Raw genomic sequence first — 20589 nt, 5'->3', positions numbered from 1 at the left:
GAAAAATGCTTTAATGCAGGAAAGTAAACAGCACGTTTAAGAGGACGTTCACACAGGCACTCTATCTGTGCTATTTTTTTAATCGCTAGTCTATTTTACACATAGATGGAGCAGGCCAAAAATCACGTTCTGTTCAAATCTGTTGGGCTCTGCCTAGCTTGTGTTTTTAAGACATGACATAACACACAGCCGATGTTCTTTTTTTAAGAATCTTAAAAAAATATTTGAGTCTTTATAGTTTTTTACTTTTGATGGATATACAGAATCCTTTACATTTTGACAATATTTCATCATGACATTCATTATTTTAGTCCATTTTACTCAGACTATAATTTTAGTAAACAAAAATAATAAATGCAAAATTAAACCAAATAATTAAAAATGTTATTCATTTACATTTAAATGTAGGATTGGAATATTTGAACAATAGTATTCTCTCTAGATTTGTCTACAAAATCTTTATTGAATTGTTAATGTTGTTTTTTCTTGTCATATTTTTGTCAACAGTTCGTTTTCCTTGAAATTTTTTAATTATTGTCATGATGTGCATTTGTCATTTCATTTTCATTATTGTTGACAAAATTGAAACCCTTCATTAACGACCATTTTCATCAGTAATTTCATTGACTAATTTAACACTGCACTTAGCCACTTTAAGGCAAAAATGTTTTTCATGACATTTTCATTAATTACATGCCATGCAAATGTAATTAAATGCAATAAGTCCAAATGATATAACCATTTATTTATTTATATACCTGTGTCTCATATCAGGCAGAAACTCAGTGAGACTTTAATGTCTGATTCATTCAAATGTTAATATTAGTTTTTAAGAGAAGTCAGCTGTCATGATGCACCCTTGAGGCTGCAGTTTAGTTCAGAGTCGAGAGAAAACCGCACTAGACTGTCAAAGACATAATTTATCCTGCTCTCTGCTCCCTGCTTACCTGACTCGGAGTCCTCTCTCTGTCTTTCTCTGTTCCTGTCTTCATTTCGACATCTGTCAGCATTTGCATTAGGTGATCAGAGGCCCCCCCCCCCCCCCCCCCCCCCACGCAAAAAATAAATAAAATAAAATACAAATAAAAAATCCCACCTAAAGGTTTTGGGTGAAACTGGAGTGCAAACCCTGTTATTTATAGTTGTCAATTATTTTAATATGAGGAAAACTGGCAGGAAATCTGAGCAGTACCGTGCGTATACAGATCTTGCCAGTAACGTGTTGAAGAGAATGAGAGGGTGACCGAGGAGGAGGAGTTTGTGATGGGTGAGGGGTCCATGGGGGGTGATGGAGACAAAAAAGGAAACTCTTTTATCAATTTCATCAAAATCAATTAGAAGCCAGAGTCTACTGATGGGGCACTGGGTGGTGGAGGGAGTGTGAAATCCTGGGGCATGGGAGGAGATACAAGCCCGTGGGGACAGAGGAATTGATGAATAAAAGACTCCCGGGGTCGGGGACACTCTGAGTGGAACATGCTGGAACTCAGCAGCTGCAAATTGAGCTGCCAAAGCTCCTCAATCTCCTCTGGGGGTGGGAAAAAAAAGAGCGAGGAGAAGAATAGCTTAATGGTGACTGTCATTTTGTCTGGTGGGACTGGGAACTCTACAAATAGCCTTCAACCAAACCTCTGGCCTAGAACAAGCAAAATCAGCAGTCAATCCTTGAGATTCACAGATTTGTTTGGGCCCATACAGGGCCGTAAATGCTCTTGAAAGGATGTGGAAAGTAAATGCAGAAGTATTTTTCATGTTTATATGCTATTTCTATCAGGTACCATCATTCTCAAGAGTCTTTTGCTTGTAAACTGATGTATAATTCAACGCAGGGAGGCTTTAAACACAGAGGGAAGGGTTCAGTCAGCGACTGAGCACTGTAGGTAATTCTGCCCTAATTCAATCATTAGTCTTGGCTCTTGACCACTACAGCCCTGCTACAGTAGCATTAGCACCATCTCCTACGCTTTCCTGTCAAGAACACACCATCTCCCGATAAGTGCAATGTTTTGTGCCATAGAAGCCTCTATAAATTTCCGTATTCTTGAAAGAAAAGGAGTGCAAACTGCAGGAAACAGACATAGATCCTGGTAATAGAATAAAAAGGCTATGAAGGAAGCACCCCTGAGGAAGTTTGTGTATTGTGTATTAAGAGACTGTAGTCCTAAGAGGGCTTTTTTCCCTCCGTTCTCACACTAGATCTCACAATGGAAGAGAAGTTGGGGAGGAGCCATTTTAAATCGGAGGTAACACTGTGTCCCTGGTGCAAACGTTAACTTTTCAAAGAGCTGCGTGAATCATAAACATTTACACTGCTAGGGAGCCTGGGGAACGAGACAGGAGGGAGCTTACTATCCCTCAACTTCCTGCCTCTGTTTGTTTCCAGGAAGAATGAGGGTAAAAAAAAAAACATAAAAACAAAAGCAAAAAGGGGAAACATAGGAGAGTCTTTATATCCAGACTCTCTGTTTATGTCCTTTGGCAATTGCAGTTTAAACTTGTTTCACTGTGCTAGAACAGTTAAAGGGTAGATCAGAGGTATTCCCACTACAACTGCTATATATGCCTTAGTGTCTTGGTGAATGAGTGTGTCTTTTTCCTAGCTGGAAATTCAGCCTTAGGTTGTTTTTTGGGGAATCTATGATTGTCAAAATATTTTACACTAACACCAAACTCTGGTGTAGCACCTTTTATGATACAAAATAAGGTAAAAGAGCCACTAAACGTGAGAATCTATCAGAACTTTCGGCAAACAGTCCACCTGAGATTTCTGAAGCCGTCTCATCCTGGGTTTGAGAGATTTAAATGTTTCGAGCCAATTTAGCCAGTAAGTCAGCTTTAGCAATATAATAAAGTGCAACAGTTCCTGCCCACATTTTAAGTAGCCTTGGCTCCAGATGTAGTTATGTAGTTATAAGCCATGAACCAAACCAACAAGCAACGAGGTGAATCACAAAACGGCAAACTTTGAGGGAAACATTAAATGAGGAGAAGAAACTACAATCCCTTGAAGCATCGCGAATGACATTAAAATAAAATAAAATATGGAGAAATGTAAAACTATTCATCCTAATTTTGATTGATTTTATTAATTTATTTTTGCAGAATAGTGGGTAATGCAGTTTTTCACTAGGTTTTTTGCTGTTAAACATGGTTATTTAAAAACATATATGTTTAAATAATGTGAGTTGATGGTTTCAACAAAAACAGAAAGTGACATGGATTTTTATTTCCACAACCCAACAGTTGCAATTACAATTACAGAGATTGTAATGGCGGATTAATTCCATTATATTTCTGCATAATGTAATGTCCATTGTCAGTTCATTCCATAATTATAAACAGGCTATGATACATCTGCGGCTACAGACTTTTAAAGGACTCAAATGAAAGCTGTCTGTTCACTGCATTGTTTTTCATTTGGGTAAAGAGGCCAGTAACTGCTGCAGAATAATATGATAGAAGACATGCCTCAAAATGACAGTAGTATCTGATATTTGTCACCGTCTAATGGCTTTGGTTAAAACCGTTGACAGCGACGTTGAAGTGCTTGCTCATTTTGCTTATCTTCTATCCTTTATTTTCAATGTTTGCTTGCTCATGAGCAGATAAGAGCTTTGCTAATGATAAAATGGCTGACCTGGAAAAGCTTCATCTAGTTGTAACATTCTCTGTACATTTTTCTACTTGTGTCCAATTATGTAAGTGCCGAGCTCGAGGGTATGTCAGAGTGCATTTTATGAGTCCTATACTGTATATTAATTTCTCTTACAGAGAGACGTCTACAACAGCTTAAACTGTAGTCATGAGACATACTAATTGGTCATTACACGTTGACAGGAAGTTGGCGGTGAAAGAAATGCAGAAAGATCTCCATCATGGAAACCCAGAGGCTTGTAATTCCTCTCAGCGGTTTCCATAGTGCAGACATAACATGGACGCCACGGCGAACCTAGCAACGCTCAAACAAATTTACATATAAAAATTTAAATGGTAGAATGTTTCCTCCCTCCGGTTGTCATGTAGCCATACGTCGTGTGATTCATCTGGAGAACAAACCGGTTAATTAGCCTGCTGGAATTAGCCATAGAGCACACGATCTGGACCAAATGAGATCTTAATTGGTTCACCTGCCAATTCTACATAATTCAGGCCCCTGCTTTACAGAGGGGAAAAAACACAATGAGGATGAACAAGCTAAATTATTTTACAGCCGTTAACTCTGTCTTTTCTCATCCCTAGCTCTCTTATTAGACTCTTCTTCTCTAAGCAAGACACCAAGATCTGTAAGCGGCAGTACTATGACTCAGACGCAGCCAGGCTTGATTTAGCGCGTCACAGGCAAGCCACAATGCCTCACGTTCTTTAAACTCCTATCTGAGCGACCGTCCTGCCGATTTTAATGACCATTTTTTATTTTAATAACGATTTTAATGATTCATCTCCCTCAGAAATGCTCCATTTTCTATTCAGCATTCAGCAAATGTCAAGCTCTCATTGTAATTCAGAAAATTGGTTGACTAATTTCCATCCGACAAGAATAGAGTTTTTCGCTATTGACTATTAGCGACTGCTAGAGGTGTTCAATTGTTCTAAATTACATAGATCAAAGGCTGATTGAGCATGACAACACAAAACAATCGGTGCAATAAAACCATTCGGAGCCCTCCTTTGGTCTTCTCCGCGCTTTGATTCTCAGTAGCGCTGCCATTCGTCGCTCTATAACTTTGTAGCATTGAGTGGCAGTAGCTGAGAGTGAACATGACCTCTTACTGACTCCTGCCATCATACCGGATGTCTTTAACGGCAGTCGAAAAAAAAAGAAACATCAACATTAATTCCCTGCTAAATGATCCACGTGAATTATGTATGAGGAGACTGCGTGATATGTAGATTTCCACCTTCAACCTTTGTCAGCCTAATTGCTGCCATTTAGGTCTGGATCTGAAGTGTAGCAGTCGACTGCAGACGTTGCTCACATCCGTCAATAATGTTCTCGGGCTCGTATCAAAGACTCCAGGAAGAGAAGTGCTGCCTGTGCATTAGCGAGGCGCCTCTGGGCCAACTCTGCCAGTGAAGCTAAGTCTTGATTTTTTTTCTTCCTATATGCATTCAGCTAGTCAAGATCTTTCTGTCTTACCTTGGTCATGTAGCTGCGAGTTGTTGGGGGGTACGGTCATATTCAGTACGTCGTTGACAGCCGTGTCAGCGTAGTGCCCTCTCTGAACATCATGTTCGCTGTCGGTTTGGTCGCTCTCCTCGTGCCCGCTGTCCTTCAGACTGTTTCCTTCCATGTCCTTGAATGTTGACGTGCTACAGCCAGGTGAAGGAGAAAAGACAAGAAAGAAGGATAGTGTTATTTAACTGTCAACTTTGGTTTCATCATTCACTCTCTCTTCACCCCTTGCTACCTTTATTTATCTTCCAGCCACACAGAGAGTGTAGCTGAAAATAGGTGTTTTTTCTCAAATTCTTATATGGTGGGATAAAGGATCAGGGGTCAATGGCCTGCACTCACTTTGGCTGTGCAGAGCTCTTTTGTGTTGCTTCGGCTTTCTATAGACTGTTTCAGAAATACGTCTGTTGATTGCAGTGGCATTTATGGGGTAGTTGACCCAAAAATGAAAACTCTGTCATCATTTACTCACCCTCATGTCAAACTCTCAAGCTCTGGCTTTCTCTCGTCTATGTAACATTCTCTCTAATGAAAGTAAATGAGGACTAGGGTTGTCAAAATCCAAATTGACTTTAAAAAAATATTATAAAAGTGGTGCATATGACTTGATGGATTTTTGTGAGGAACAGACCAAAATTAAGGCATATTATATAGTAATGATAATGTAAGTTAATAAAAGTGGTGCCATATATGTCCTGAGAGGTTAATATTTTTTCTTCAGAACAATGTCCAAAATGACTTCTCTGAAATACTTTTATGATACTTTTTTGTCTTTTAAAAACTTGATTGCCTCTTTTACTTTCATTGTATTGACACAGTTTTCTTAAAATTCGCAGTAACACTTTACAATAAAAATTAAAAAGTATAACATTATTTAATAGACCTGAACAAGTAATAACAATGAACAGTTTTATTTGTATTATCTGGCATTAATAATGATGAATAAATACTGTAACAAAGGTACTGCTCATTTTTATGTAGTTAAGGCATTAACCAGTGTTAACTAATGGAACCTGAGGTTGTGTAAAAAGAACTATCTCTCTAAAAAATCAGGCCACTTCCTATTATTTAGGAAAACTTATGTTGGTCACATAAACCCCTGGATGTTTAAAGAAAGTGGTTTAATATGTTGAGCAAACTGTGCTTTCCCTCTTTACCCACATTATATGACTTGATAAAGCGAGAGGGGCAAAAAAAAAAAAAAAAAAAGCTGCCATGAGACAGCTGCAGTGAACAAGCCTGATTTCCCTTAATTTGATAGTTAGCCCAGTGGAACACATTCAGCCTCTGAAGCAACAGAGGATCAGAAACGCATGCATACACATACACACACTGACATACATAGACAAAAGCATCTCTGCAGCCTCTTCTAAGGAGAAAGAGAGGAGGGAGAGGGGGATTCTAGCAATGTCACTGCAATGGTGGTAGTGCAGCCTCTGATTTTATCAGTCTAATTGCACCTGTCCCAGTCTGTGCGCCCACAGGCTCCAGAGGGGATTTCTTTGTAGTGTCGCAGAGCCAAACAGTCGACACTTGAATACTCTTTGTTTATGTAAACATAGGCAGTGTTTTTTTAGAAGATAAAATTGCTGTAATTGGTTTGAAAAATGCGGTACTGAGGTACACTGGAATGTTTTTTTGTTTCAGGTAAAAGAGGCATTACAGTCCCTGTGGACATCCGTAGCAGGCAGGGCCCCAGGCGGCCAAGGACCTTCATTAGGGACGTCTGCATGCCAATGCTCCATGCCAGTCAATAGCCTCCTTTTAGGTGGACTGAGGAATGCTAGCCAAGTCCTGCCAGTACAAAGGATCTATTGTCATTGCTCTTTTCTTCCACAGTGCGAAATAATGTTACCTTTTCCTTATCTCCGTGGCCTTACAAAGCCCTCCTTGTGTGCACTGAGGAAGAATCCTTTGGAATTCCGGGATTAAAATTCATGTAGATTTAGCTATCAGATTAACATCTACACAGATGTAGCTTAACCGCCCAAGCCTCCTCCGCTCTGGGCTACAGTTTTACTATTCTCTAACATGTAATATGTATACACGTTTGCAGGGATTTGATGGAATTATTCATATAAAAAAATTTGATGAGGATGTGCTAAATCTCTTACAATACTGAATTATTAAAGCTTAACACTGGCCATTTATAAGCATTCTGAGCATTAATATCTTGCCTATACAATATGTTTCCAACCCTAATACTTTATTTTTTGGTTATTTTTAATGAAAAATGGCATCTTAAACGGGACATATCGTAAGGTTTTGTTGTTGTTAGATAAAGAGTGTTATAATTTTGTACTGTACTGTAATTGTATGTCCACCCATTGAAACTAATATGCAAAAACATCTCATTCCGAAATGTCTGACACTTGTTACACCCAGTTGACGTGATAAAAAGCAGAATATATTACTTATAATACTTGTTTTGCTCTTTGCACAGGCAGATGTTTAGATTAATACAAAAGAAAATTTGAAAAACAAAACAAGCTATGATCTGACCGCTTTAAGAACGCATCAAAATAAGTTAGATAAGTTAATCTGATTGCTTTATAAAGACATACCTTTTAATTAGGTGTGCTCTGCTGTTTACATAACTGGAGTCAATGGAATAATTCTCCGTCTGGGGGAAAGAGACAGAATTAAAGAGGGAGAGAGAGAGAAAGAAAGAGAGAGAGAGAGGGAACAAAAATGAATTTAATTATGCAGCAACCAAAATAATGTCACCAGTAATTGCCTTTCAATATAAATGTTATTTTACACAAAGACTCTAGTTAGCTGCCTGGGCTTTCAAAGGCAAACTCCCCCATTCTCTTTCTAAGCACATGTGGCCTGTTCTGCTGCAGTGAGTCTGCTCCTGTCGTCACTCCTCCAGCCTCCCCCACCCAAAAAACATCCTTAGTCAGACCACACTCTTCAAAATGTCATTAAGCCAGACTGGGGAATAGAGGAGTGGTGTTGGGGGTTAGAGAAGAAAGTTTCCTCTCTTCGAGTGCTGCTTTTCCTCACAACACTTTTGAGGATGCTAATGTGGAAATATCAAAGAAATAAATATACAGAGGGAAGAAATTAAGAGCGTGCCAGGGGATTTTTTTAACTTTGCAATTGCAGATGAAAAGGCCTCAATGATCTGCATTTGATGACTCTTTGACCCACATTGAGAAAGAGACTTCAGAGTCTTCTGGAAGGCAGCGCTTTCTAAATAAATGACTAGAAGTACACAGTAGAACTGGGTGATATATTTATTGAGTATTCACAGTATATTTGTGGCGGTATTGCTAGTGTTGTGAAATTAAATCAACATCATGAATAATGCAAAGACTTCCATGCACTTCATATTTGGTCATTAAATTTTGTAAACAGCATGACTAATTTCACAATCCTCTTTGACTTGTGACTTGCAGGAATTAGAGTGTTGAGAAAGACCTGTTCCTAGTCTTGTTGGTAAGTTCAATTAATTGACTAATGAATCACTTTAAACTGTTCATTTCAGTGAATTGGAACTCTAGCCCCCGGTTTCACAGACAAGGCTTAAAGGGATAGTTCACCCAAAAATGAAAATTCTGTCATCATTTACTCACCCTCAAGTTGTTTCAAACCTGTATGAATTTCTTTTTTCTGCTGAACACAAAAGAAGATATTTAGAAAAATGTCTGTAACCAAACAGTTGATGGACCCCATTGACTTTCATAGTATTTTTTTTCCCTACTATGGAAGTCATTGGGGTCCATCAACTGTTTGGTTACCGACATTTTTCAAAATATCTTCAGCTGTGTTTGTGTTCAGCAGAAAAAAAGAAATTCATACAGGTTTGAAACAACTTGAGGGTGAGTAAATGATGACAGAATTTTCATTTTTGGGTGAACTATCCCTTTAAGCCTTGTTTGATGCTTGAGCTGTTTTAACTGAAACCAACTTGCACTGACATATGTGACCCTGGACCACAAAATCAGTCTTATGTGTATTTTTTTTTAAATTGAGATTTATACATCATCTGAAAGCTAAATACATAATCTTTCCATTGATATTAGGTTTGTTAGGATATGACAATATTTGGCCAAGATACAACTATTTGAAAATCTGGAAACTGAGGGTGCAGAAAAATCGAAATATTGAGAAAATCGCCTTTAAAGTTGTCCATTTCTATAGGCGATTGTGCTGCATCCACTCACAAAAATAATTTTTTAATATATTTAAGGTGGGAAATTGACTAAATATCTTCATGGATCATGATCTTTACTTAATATCCTGATGATTTTTGGCATAAAAGAAAAATCGATAATTTTTACCCATACAATGTTTTGTTGGCTATTGCCACAAATATACCCGTGCTACTTAAGACTGGTTTTGTTATCCAGGGTCACATATCTTAAAATATGTTTCTAAGACATTGTTTATAAAAGCTACTTAAATGTCCTAATTGTACTAAGGCCTAATCCTGGCTTAATCTAAGCCCTGTTTGTGAAACCAGGCCTAGATTCAACGATTCATTTGCTTGGTCAAAACATTTTTCAGATTTAAAATGATTAGTATAAACATATATGCAGCTTAATATCACTGTAAATGGCTGTTGCTTAATTGGTGCATAAAAGGATAAGAAATATTATGTTAATTTAGTGGAAAAACTGGCTGTTTTCCTGTTTGGATTAAACATTTTGAATCTAACTGGCTACTGTTGATGCATGTATTTTCCATGGGGAGAAACCTGCCTCTCAGATTCAACTTCAGCTCATTCTAAACTGAGATAGAAAATAATTCAATGGCTTCCTTCCAGGGGTATGTCTAGCCATCAGCCCCTCTGACAACAGCAGTCACCCAGACGATAAGAAGGTTAATGCAGACAGTGCAACAAGACCAATGATTATGCCGCCAGCCAGGGACCTCCACACTAGCTGCTGGGAGACAGATACAAGCTATCATAATCACAGACGGAATAACTCTGCATAAAGATCCATGATCCCAAAAATATGCCCATTTCCTTCATCTGTGTATATCACCAGTGACTAGGAGATCCCTACTGCGCAAGTAGTGCATGTCAACAACTACATAAGTGACAAGTCATGCAGGATTAATTTCACAATGGATTTATTGGATCCTACTTCTGGAAACATACTTTTACTGTTTTTTTATATTTTTTATATTATATTATATTATATTTAGCAACAGCAGCATGCGTAGCAGATTTAGCCTGCCAAGACCAAATACATTAACGTGATTGTCATGATTGAATTCATTTGAACAATATATATTTTTAAATGAAATATGTCATTTCTTTAGAGGCCTGTTATATATATATTCAAATAAAATAAAATAAAAAGAATCTTGTTTTTCTAGTGTAGTAATGCTCATCACTGTCCACCTCAGATCTTCTTCCATCTCCAGTCAATAAGCTGCTGCTTACTGCCTCACCTCCACACATCTTAATTACCTCCACGCATGATAATGTTTTAATTACAAGTGACGGGTGACCAGGCGTCTAATTGAGATGTTTGGGCTGGTGAAATCTGTACCCACTGAAGGTTAACGTTCTCTTTTATGTGTGTGTGTGTGTGTGTGTGTGTGTGTGTGTGTGTGTGTGTGTGTGTGTGTGTGTGTGTGAGGGTGAGGGTAGGGTAGGGTGGGGTGGGATGGGGGGTGTTGCCTGTGTGGGTGTTTGCTATGTTTCTAATTAAACCTTAAGTCATTGTAATCACAGAGATAATTTGTAAAAAGCCATTTTAATTAACATTATATTAGCAGACTTCAATTTGGAACATACTCTTGTTTGTTCTCGTTGTAGCTCACAAGTTAGTTATTTGCCTCTTTGTTCTTGTCAGGGCTGACTCCATTAATATCAAAGTAACAGGCATGAGCAAATATTTCAGAACTGAGGTATATATATATATATATATATATATATATATATATATATATATATACACACACACACACACCCCTTAGTTCTGAAATATTTGCTAGATAGGTAGATATGTAGGTAGGTAGGTAGGTAGGTAGGTAGGTAGGTGTGTGTGTGTGTGTGTGTGTGTGTGTGTGTGTGTGTGTGTGTGTGTGTGTGTGTGTGTGTGTGTGTGTGTGTGTGTGTGTGTGTGTGTGTGTGTGTGTTTTATGCCACCTGTGCTCTACTTTAGTCCCTGTGAGAACTCATTACAGAACCTTTCCATCTCTACAGTCGTCCACAAAAGGACTAATGAATAGCAATGGACTAAGTAACGAGGGGAAAGCTTCATTAAAAAAGACAGTATACAAATTTCCAAATGATGTGCCTCTATGTGGCCGACCCATAATTGGTTCTGAGCGGCGCTATCCAGATCTCTGCTGGGAGAGCGAGAGTCCGTCCTACTTGTGTATCTACACATACAAAGCTATGCTCTCACTCTCCTCGGCCACGGCACTTAAAACAAATGAGAGCACTGTTGAAACGCAGTTACACTGCACGGATCACTAACCCTTTTACGAGAAGAGTCACTATCGATGATGCAGGCTCTGTCATCTCAGCAGATTTCCTTCTGTTGACATTTTGATCCCTCTGCTTATATCAGAATGGGCTAATTGGAGTAATAGCTTCAGTTATGCAAATGCAGCTGCTGTTCCATAGAGGCATCTCACTGCTGGAGATTACGAAATGCGCTTCATTACTGTATTCAAGCAGATATCAACACGTTCTTTGAAGAACGTGATAGATAAGTGCCATTATTCCACAACAAAAGCATCTATTGATGTGTGGTGATGATTCACTAATGGATCATGATAATTAGTAAGCTTTCCCCAAAAAGTGATATCAATTGTATTCCGCAATGTTCTTGTGTTTTTCATTAATTCAGGTTGATGGCCAGAGGGCATTTAAGAGGCGCCCTTGGCCCTTAGAGGTCTTTATGCCAGAGAGCTTCCATGCATTAGCGGCAATCTTCCTGTAAAGTAATGTACTGTATGCCTACACCGCTGACCGCCATCAAATCATAAGGACTATCAATATTTCTTTCACAGAGGTTGGGTTTCAGGCTCGGAGATGAGGGTTGTTTAAACTACAGACGAGCTGCCACAAATGGCTACTTAATCAGGTTCTACAATGTGTTGTTATGATCCGAGCGGCCCCAGTTTGGCGGCCAGTGTCACCCTATCCCTGTAATTATTGTTGTGTTTCTTCCCACATACTTAAGGGTCTGGTGGGGCAAATCGCACCTTAAGAGCTCTGTGAGCGAAGGCGGAAAGGCCGGAGAGGAAAGTAATGGAAAGGGGGCGGTAAACGAGACCTTCAGAGAGCTAGGCGACACCCTAACCTAATTTTTCTCTCTCTCTCTCTTTCTCTCCAACCTGCAGCCTCTAACCCCAACCGAACTCTTCCAACTTCAGCTAGTGGAGAGGAAAAGCAATCTCCTCGCTTAGTTGCCGCTGTGAGATTTGATTTGCCTTCTTCCCAGCGTGACAATTGGTTCCATAGTCCGGATGCGAGAGCGTTCATTGTACAGAGGCCAGATGCAACGAGCGAGCGGAGCAGGAGTTCTTCAGGTGGCAAAAAAATGGGAAAATAACATACTTGTCACACCTCTGCAATTTATGTATTATCTCTTCTGAGACTGATACATCAGCCCGTACTTGCATTTACACATGCAAATTATGCACTAATTCAAACTGCACGCCAGAACAGCAATTAATAATTATCAGACTGAACCCTTGTTTTCACCACCGTAGATAAAATGTCCATTAAATTAATTCCAGGACACAAAACTAGTTAAATAAAAGCTCAAAGTATTTTTTGAAATTTTTTTTTTAGGTAGTGGTAAAAAAAAAAAAAAAAAAAACGTGTCTTAAAGATCAAGCGAGTCCCCTTTTCTTCTTTCTAACTCCACTAAAGTTCAGATGCTCCTAATATGTCATAGTCAGAGGTGGAAAAGCACATTCTCCTCTGAATACCAATGCTGCGGCTAATTAAGATTATTTTTTTATAAAAAGAAAAAAACATTATGTATTACATGAACTAAAAAAAAACAATATGAAGGACCTCAATTAAAATTAAACCATTCCATTAACTCGTTTTAATAGCAGTTTGGTGCTTGCAGTTATTTGGAAGCTGACTCTTCAGTCATCTTAAAGCTTATTTACACAGTCCCAAGAGTGCTGGGAGGAAATCTGCACTCATAATGAGTACTGTTGTTTATTTACCTCCATCCACAAGGAGCTAACCGAGGAGAGGTTATCATGAGGCAAAGGCAGGTAGTGCATAGCTATTTTCTTGTTTAAAAAAAAATGCAAAACTGGAGACAGACTTTGTTCAGCAGGGCTTAGTGATAGGAGCAGAAATGAGCCTGTAGCAAGGGTGGCATTTTCCACGGAGGCTTAGGAGATGTCTATATGTCTACAAATGTATTGCTGCAGTGAGGCTGCAGAGAAATTACGTGTGAGCCGTTTGACTGTGTGAATGGAACAGGGGAGTCTCTCACCCGCCGGCATATTGAAAGCCAATCTCAACATGGAGTCGCTCTGCGCAGACATCACACACTCTTCCTTTTTCCTTCTATGACATGCAGGCCTTCCTTTACTTTTATTTTCATTGTTTTCTTGCCTCCTACTCCCCTGAAGCCTTCTATTTTCACCCCACTATCTTTTTGGTGGGTCTGCAGCATCTCTAAGCCGCTCGTCTCCTTCCACGCGGCACCCGTGACGACAGGAACGGACCACAGCAGCTTCATCTTCGCACCTGGTAGGAGTGGATTTATCCTTCCTTCCCCAGCTCAGAGAAACACAGCGCTCCTCAGCCCGGTGTTAGGTTGCCAACCCCTGATTATAGAATTTCCCATAGATCCTCTGCCATCTGCTAGATTATAGATCCCCCCCCCCAGATTCTCTTCCAGACTGTGTGAGCCCTAGAGGAGGCTCGCCAGTATAAAGGGAGGTGAAGGAGCGCCTCAGGCTCACCCTGGCATCAGGATGAGATTACTTTTTCTATTTCTGCCTCTTCGGCAGGAACCGTGATGAATATGAGGACTTGTTGATGTTTAATAGCAGCCGGCTACCTACAAACACAAATTATAACGAATCAATCGCTACGGGAGCCCATGTGACAAATAAGCTGCCATATCCCCGAGATCATTCCACTTCATCACCTGTCAATTCACACTCAACTCAGTTTGGCCCGTTGCAAATCCATCTTATTATGAAAGGGAGCCATTTTCGAGGATAAACGCTTTTGGAGCTTTAAAACTGGCTGTATGGTGTTCAGTTGTTTAAAAAAAAAAAAAACACCTAGTGGGTTCAAAGTGATTTGTATTTTCAAAACACAACTTCACAAAATAATACGTAAAGGAATCATTTTTAAGCCCGTATCCTGCAGTAACCTTCGCACATTCGGCATTGCATTATTCCACTAACTAAAGCATTTCTCCATGGGGACGAAACAGTGTGTTACAAATGAGTAAACACAATACACTTCCCTACCTCATTCATTCAGCGTTGCTTTTCCTGTGAAGTGTAGTAGATATATTTCCTTTAAGAAAACAATCACAAGGCTCTTATAAACAACCAAAGCAGAAATGGCTATTTCCTAGCTTAACAGCTGCAAAGTTAACAAAGGAGGGAAAAAGAAAAATGCCCTTCTGTTTGATCCTGTAAAAGACTCAATCTACATATGCTAAGGGCTATAGGCTCCATTCAGTTTGTGTGTGATTAATTATGCATACATTAATAGCAGCTATGTTAATAATTCATAAGGTCATCATATGTCAGAACTCTGCCTTTTTGTGTGATGAAAAGATTTAAATAACCTTTCCTATCATGCATATCTGTATTCCTGCAAGGAGGGTCATTCTGTTGAGTCGTTTGCTACGTTAGGCCACATTCCTACTGTGACACTCCTTTCTGATCTACTGTACACGTGAGAGTGTGTGTGCGTACTTTGATATTTCTCTTTTACAAGAACACTTGGGTTTGTTGTTGGCCTGTGGTGTTTGGGAATTGATCAGATACTCTGTCCACTATAAATAGCTCTTTGGATGTTACAATATCCTTCTCAACCCGTAGTCTGTGTCTGTGTGTTTCGAAGAATTCACAATCTGCTTGGATGCTTTACAGGAAGCATACTGGTCATAATAGAAGAAAAGTGTGTGTGTAATCGTGGTGGTGTGTGGGTGGGGGGCCTTGGTTATCATATTGCCAAGGACAATTTAGCCATAGAAATTAATGAAACTCGCAGAACTTGCAGAAATCACTCCTATGGAATGTTATTCTATTTCAAATGCTTGGACTAAAAGGCATTCACTCCTTTTATTCAAAAGGCTCCTCGCATCCACCTGGCATCTCCAGGGATGGAAAAGGACAGTCACCTGGACGATAGATAACAGCATGATGTACAAACCTGTGTCGGTTCATTAGCCTTCAGATAAAAGGATGTGACACGCACAGGTTATTGAGGTACAGTCTTTATTTTCCTGCTGAATTAGTAGAATTTTCTTTTAATTGTGTCTCTTAGTATTTTTAGGGAAATCTATCATGACTAGATTACTATTCTAAAGATTGTGGTTAGTATTTTTTTGTGTATATACTTACCAAGGCTGTATTTATTTGATAATTTGAGTGAAATATTATAACCATTTAAAATAACTGTTTTCTATTTCATTATATTTTAAAATGCAATTCATTCCTGTGATGGGAAAGCTGAATTTTCAGCATCATTACTCCGGTCTTCAGAGCCACATGATCCTTCAGAAATGATCTAATATGCTGATTTGGTGCTCCAGAATGATCGGAATATGACAAAAACATGTATCCTATTATTATAATTGTTGAAAATAGTTAAGTATTCTTTCAGCCAACAGAATTCAACAGAACAGCATTTGTTTAAATACATTTTTGATCAATTTGATGCATCCTTGCTTAATAAAATTATTAATTTCTTTTAAAAAATCTTACCGACTCCAAACTTTTGAACAGTACAAATGAATCGTGAATATTTAAAGTATAAATATATGATAATCATACACATTAATTTTCAAACAATTCTATAGGTTTTTAATATTTTCTTTTAATTCTAAATACTCAAACAGCTCTGTTTGTTTCATCTAGCATTTTTAGTGGTTCTTGTTAATTTGCTTATTCTTAAAATTAGAGGTTTGCTCATGATAGATAGATAGATAGATAGATAGATAGATAGATAGATAGATAGATAGATAGATAGATAGATAGATAGATAGATAGATAGATAGATAGATAGATAGATATTTTTACACGATAGTCATGAATCTTTCTGTTTCTCTCTCCCTCACAGACACACTCGCTAATACACACAGAGAGACTCATTCGACAGGCGTGAGCGGACATGAGCGATGTGAACACCTTTACATCAGTGTAATATCCAGCACTGGGCTCCAGCAGGGAGTGCCGACTCATCCATTCTGGATGCTGCTTTTGTTATGAGTGTAAATCATATATCCGCTTGACACTTTGATCCAAAATAATGACATAGTATCTAGGGGTATGTTCTCCCAAATATCTGTCAACGTACTGAGATGTCTAACAGACCCCCCATCCCCCACACACACTTTCAGCCCATTTGCCTCCCCCGCCGAAAGCGCGGCACCTTTTCACAATGACAAGGCACAAAAGCATCTTTCCAGGATTCTTTTTTTTTTCCCCTGTGGATGGAAATTTGCAGCAACTCATTACAGACTCTTAGTCTCCCCGGATATACTCCCTGTCTGTCTCTGCCTCAAGTGCACTTTCTCTTTCCTCACTCTGTCTTTTCATTTCTCTCTTTTCCCCCTTTCTAAGATGGATTGAGCCAGCCTCCTTATTGACATCTCCTTATTGACATCCCTAACAGATGAGATGCGGGGAGATGCAATGTGCAAACAGGAAGCGGTGCGAACTTCATCATCTTTCACTAATCCCTCCAACCTTCCCCACTTATTCAAACAAACAATGTTTACTGCATACTTGGCTTCGGATCCTGGGCTCCAGAGCGACAGTGTAGCAGTTAGCACACGGTCTAGACATTTTAAGGTGATGCTAATACGGATGACAGATTCAAGCCTCTCTCTCTTTCCACTATGTAACAATCTAACTGTGGTTCTCATAAAAATCATTCACTTCTTCACATTTAAATCAGCCGCTTTAACAATACTTTCTTTCTCTTTATACTGTATGTTGTTGAGGGTTTTATTCCTCATCTTTCTTTCTTTTGAAAATGCATTCAATGCGAAAAAGCCAATTGAAAATGCAAAGTTCATATTCATAGTTAAAAAAAAGAAAGGAAAATGAAAGACTTTAAACGTACCTGCCCTTTTAATACTGTTGGCTCCTTTATTTCATAACTTTTTTGGATTTTAATCCATTTTTGGACAGAATTATCTGCTAAATAATGTATTTGTATTTATTCTTTTGTTATTACATTCTGTAACAATGTTTTGGTCTGTTTTTCTAGCAAAAAAAAAAGCACATCCATTGCAATTAAAGACTGCAAAGATGCAAAAACCAACCCCCGCCTTTTCTCCAAGCTCTTGTTGCAGTTTATGCCCTTATGCACTTTACCACCTTACTAAGCGTTGCTGGATGACAGACGTAGTAGTGGCTGGGCGCTAATGCCCTAATGGACAGATGGGAGGATAAAAACTCAACTGTAATCATAACAAGCTTGACCCAATCAGCACAATTCATGATGCAATACTATAAGAGTACACATACGAACACATCTGCTCCTAATATTTGAAATGGCCTTTTTTAGCAGCTGTCAGCATCGGGATTGAGAGCGACACTTTACCTTGCCACACATCAGTGGCTCATCTGTAGACCAATGAGCAGATGTTCATCAGGGTGCTGACAGTCTGCCATCACCACTCCACAACATCGTCCCCTCACACCATTGCTCTGTGCGTTACACGAGGGACTGTCTTTCAATTAGCGATTTGCTTCAAAACATCCCCCAACTACATCACAACACTTATTTAACACCCTTCCCTTCACTCCTTTAACACTGAACAAACAAATAAACCCACATAAGCAGCAACACACTTTACATTCGTGCTGACAGGCTCACACCCTTGTTTTACATTCCCACATCCTGGGCACGACCACATGTGCACGCACACACACTCTCCTAAGTGGGCCAGTAGGGGTGCTGCTCTGCTCCAGCTCCCAGAGAGAGCGGAGCAGCTTGTGGGCTTGCTGTGGCGAGGAGGGCCAGATGCTGCGGGCTTGACCCCACGCCGTCGCAGCAGCTGAAACACACCAGGATTATCTGTGCTGACTTTCTTTAATTTAATTTGTATTAGACCATCTTTAGGGCCAAACAGGTTTGGGGGGAGGAGAGCATGGCAAGGGGGTTGTGGACAACAACAAAAAACAACAGCATACGGACGGCACATCACCCCCTCTGTGCTTCAAACATCTGCTTTTGCGCTGTTAAAGATCAGATTTGTATTTGGCATTGTGCCGGTATAATGAGAGTAATAGCACACCTTGTGTCACATTATTGTCACCAAGACTTCCTTGAAATAAAGAGCTGAAATAATTTGGCTTGCACCGTAAACAATGTGTGGTAATTGTCTCTTATCAAAGACGTCAGGGCGCATTCATGTGCATGCACACGTGGGTGTGCTTGTGTATTTTTGCTTTTGCGCAGCAGTTTTCAAAGCCTGACATATCTTAAGGCTCACTGTGTGTCTGTACAGATTCAGATGTGTTAGTTTGTCTTTGTGTCAAGAGCAGTGGCGAACCATTTCATTCATCTTTTGTCATTCGGCTCCTCCTGATTAGCGGCCAATTTTATTCCTTGCAGGCTAATAAAAAATGTGATATCCTATAGAGCTGGACTCTTTTAATTTATTCAGAGGGCTCCAACTGCAGCCTTTCCATTTAATCTACATTATGTTTTTCAAAAGCAAAGTGGTGAAATCCCTCTGCAGTTGGACAATTTAAGCTTCAAAACCCAATACTTAACTGGGATTCAAGCTAAGCTTGGGCGAAAATGGTTCCGCCTCCATATGCACAGCGTAGCTGTATCTCTAATTTAGCATTTTAATGCCGCTCTTCAGAGAAAGTTGAGGCCATTTTGCATGATGAGCCACAGGATTCTCTGTGTTTTTGTTCAGGTGGCAGGCTTGTTGATGAAGCTATCGTGCACTAAAAAAAATCATAGCAACGGCACACAGATGCGAACATGCAGCGTATGCTATAAAAAAAAAAAATGAAATAACATCAGTGCAGCACAGACGGATCAAGAGTGCGAACATCTATAAAAAGATAGTACTGCTGGAGAGTGTCAAAGTGGAGAAGAGTTAATCTTCCTCTGTTTTGATGACAAGTGGAATAATTGGTCTCTCTTACACTCATTACACGGGAATAATGCCAACCTAAGAGATCTTCAACAGCTCCAATTTTGTTCAGTTCGAGCTTTGAAAAATAGCACTTCCTCTGATTAGCAGAAACAGAGAAGATCTGACACCTGGGGTCCTGTGCTGTAGGTTAATAAGCAATTTAAGATATTTTTTTGAAAATGAGTCTTTAAACTGGGGTTATAACATCTACAGGGGGAATTTGATGGGAATTTTAGTAGCTTGTGCTCAGGTAATTATTGACACAAAATATGCTGTTTCATTCTTTGACTGTATTTGTCTTCGAAATCCTTGTGTTATCTGAAAACACTCCACATCCCAGTTTTATCCAGATGTGCCAACAAACTACTAATATGGTAAGTGAAGCTGATTCCTAGACTCCTTGTTATTCTCTCTATTTTTCTCATTATAACTATCACAATCAGCCATCTACCTTTATAGATGCCCATACTGAGAGTGTAGTTGGACGAACATACCGAGACTGGCAAACAGCCCCTCCGATAAATGCGGTATAATTATTGTCCTGGTTAACAGGTCTGCTTTAATAGAGATCATTTGTTGGACTAGAGACGAGGTCAGCCTAAACAATACAGGGGTATCGGTTCTAGGAGAGAGAAAGCATTTATCTCTCCTTTTGTTCTTACAAAACCAATATGTAGTGATTTCTGATAATATGGGTTTCTTGCATATTGTTAGATTCGCTAATTAAAACCTGAACAGATCGGTGGGATTGGATTCTTTGTTAATTAACACCCAGAAAGTAACTTTAAGGTGAATTCAGAGGGAAAGAATCAAGTGACGTCCCTCTCCCGGTGGAAAACAGATGCTCTCAGGAGCATGCAGTTAATAGGAGGTTAAAAAGGTGTCACCTTGTAAACAAGAATTACACACACGCACCTCTATTTTTGCATTGCTCCCTTAGTGATCATCTCCCCACTGGATACTCGCTTTTCTAGACCAAAAAAGGTTGTGCTCTCTGTGCCTCTGCCCCTGCGGAGTCCTATTTCTCTCGCTCTTCGCCCCCGTGAGACACAAGGCAGCCTCTCGCTTTCATGCAATTTCAAACAACACATATCATGACGTGCTGGATTAGTG

At 39.4% G+C, this 20589-nt stretch overlaps 1 protein-coding gene and 1 long non-coding RNA gene across 5 annotated transcripts in view; both read right to left on the bottom strand.

The window, feature by feature from the left end:
- LOC309504937 overlaps window positions 1-20589 on the bottom strand; it is a 414587-nt gene that overhangs the window by 135861 nt on the left and 258137 nt on the right. The window lies entirely within an intron of this gene.
- Window positions 1-20589, bottom strand: part of pcdh19 (protocadherin 19) — a 58433-nt gene that overhangs the window by 17606 nt on the left and 20238 nt on the right. For all 4 annotated transcript variants that reach the window (XM_082178193.1, XM_082178194.1, XM_082178191.1 and 1 more), the window contains exons 3-4: window positions 7738-7796; window positions 5138-5310 (exon numbers count right to left, since the gene is read on the bottom strand). In XM_082178193.1, coding sequence (XP_082034319.1) covers window positions 5138-5310; window positions 7738-7796 — 232 coding nt within the window. The remainder of the gene's footprint in view (window positions 1-5137; window positions 5311-7737; window positions 7797-20589) is intronic.

Source organism: Leuciscus leuciscus (assembly GCF_965113295.1).
Source record: "Leuciscus leuciscus genome assembly, chromosome: 8".
NCBI lineage: Eukaryota > Metazoa > Chordata > Actinopteri > Cypriniformes > Leuciscidae > Leuciscus > Leuciscus leuciscus.
The sequence above is the reverse complement of the archived record's forward strand: the minus strand, read 5'-3'. Positions and strand labels throughout refer to the sequence as shown.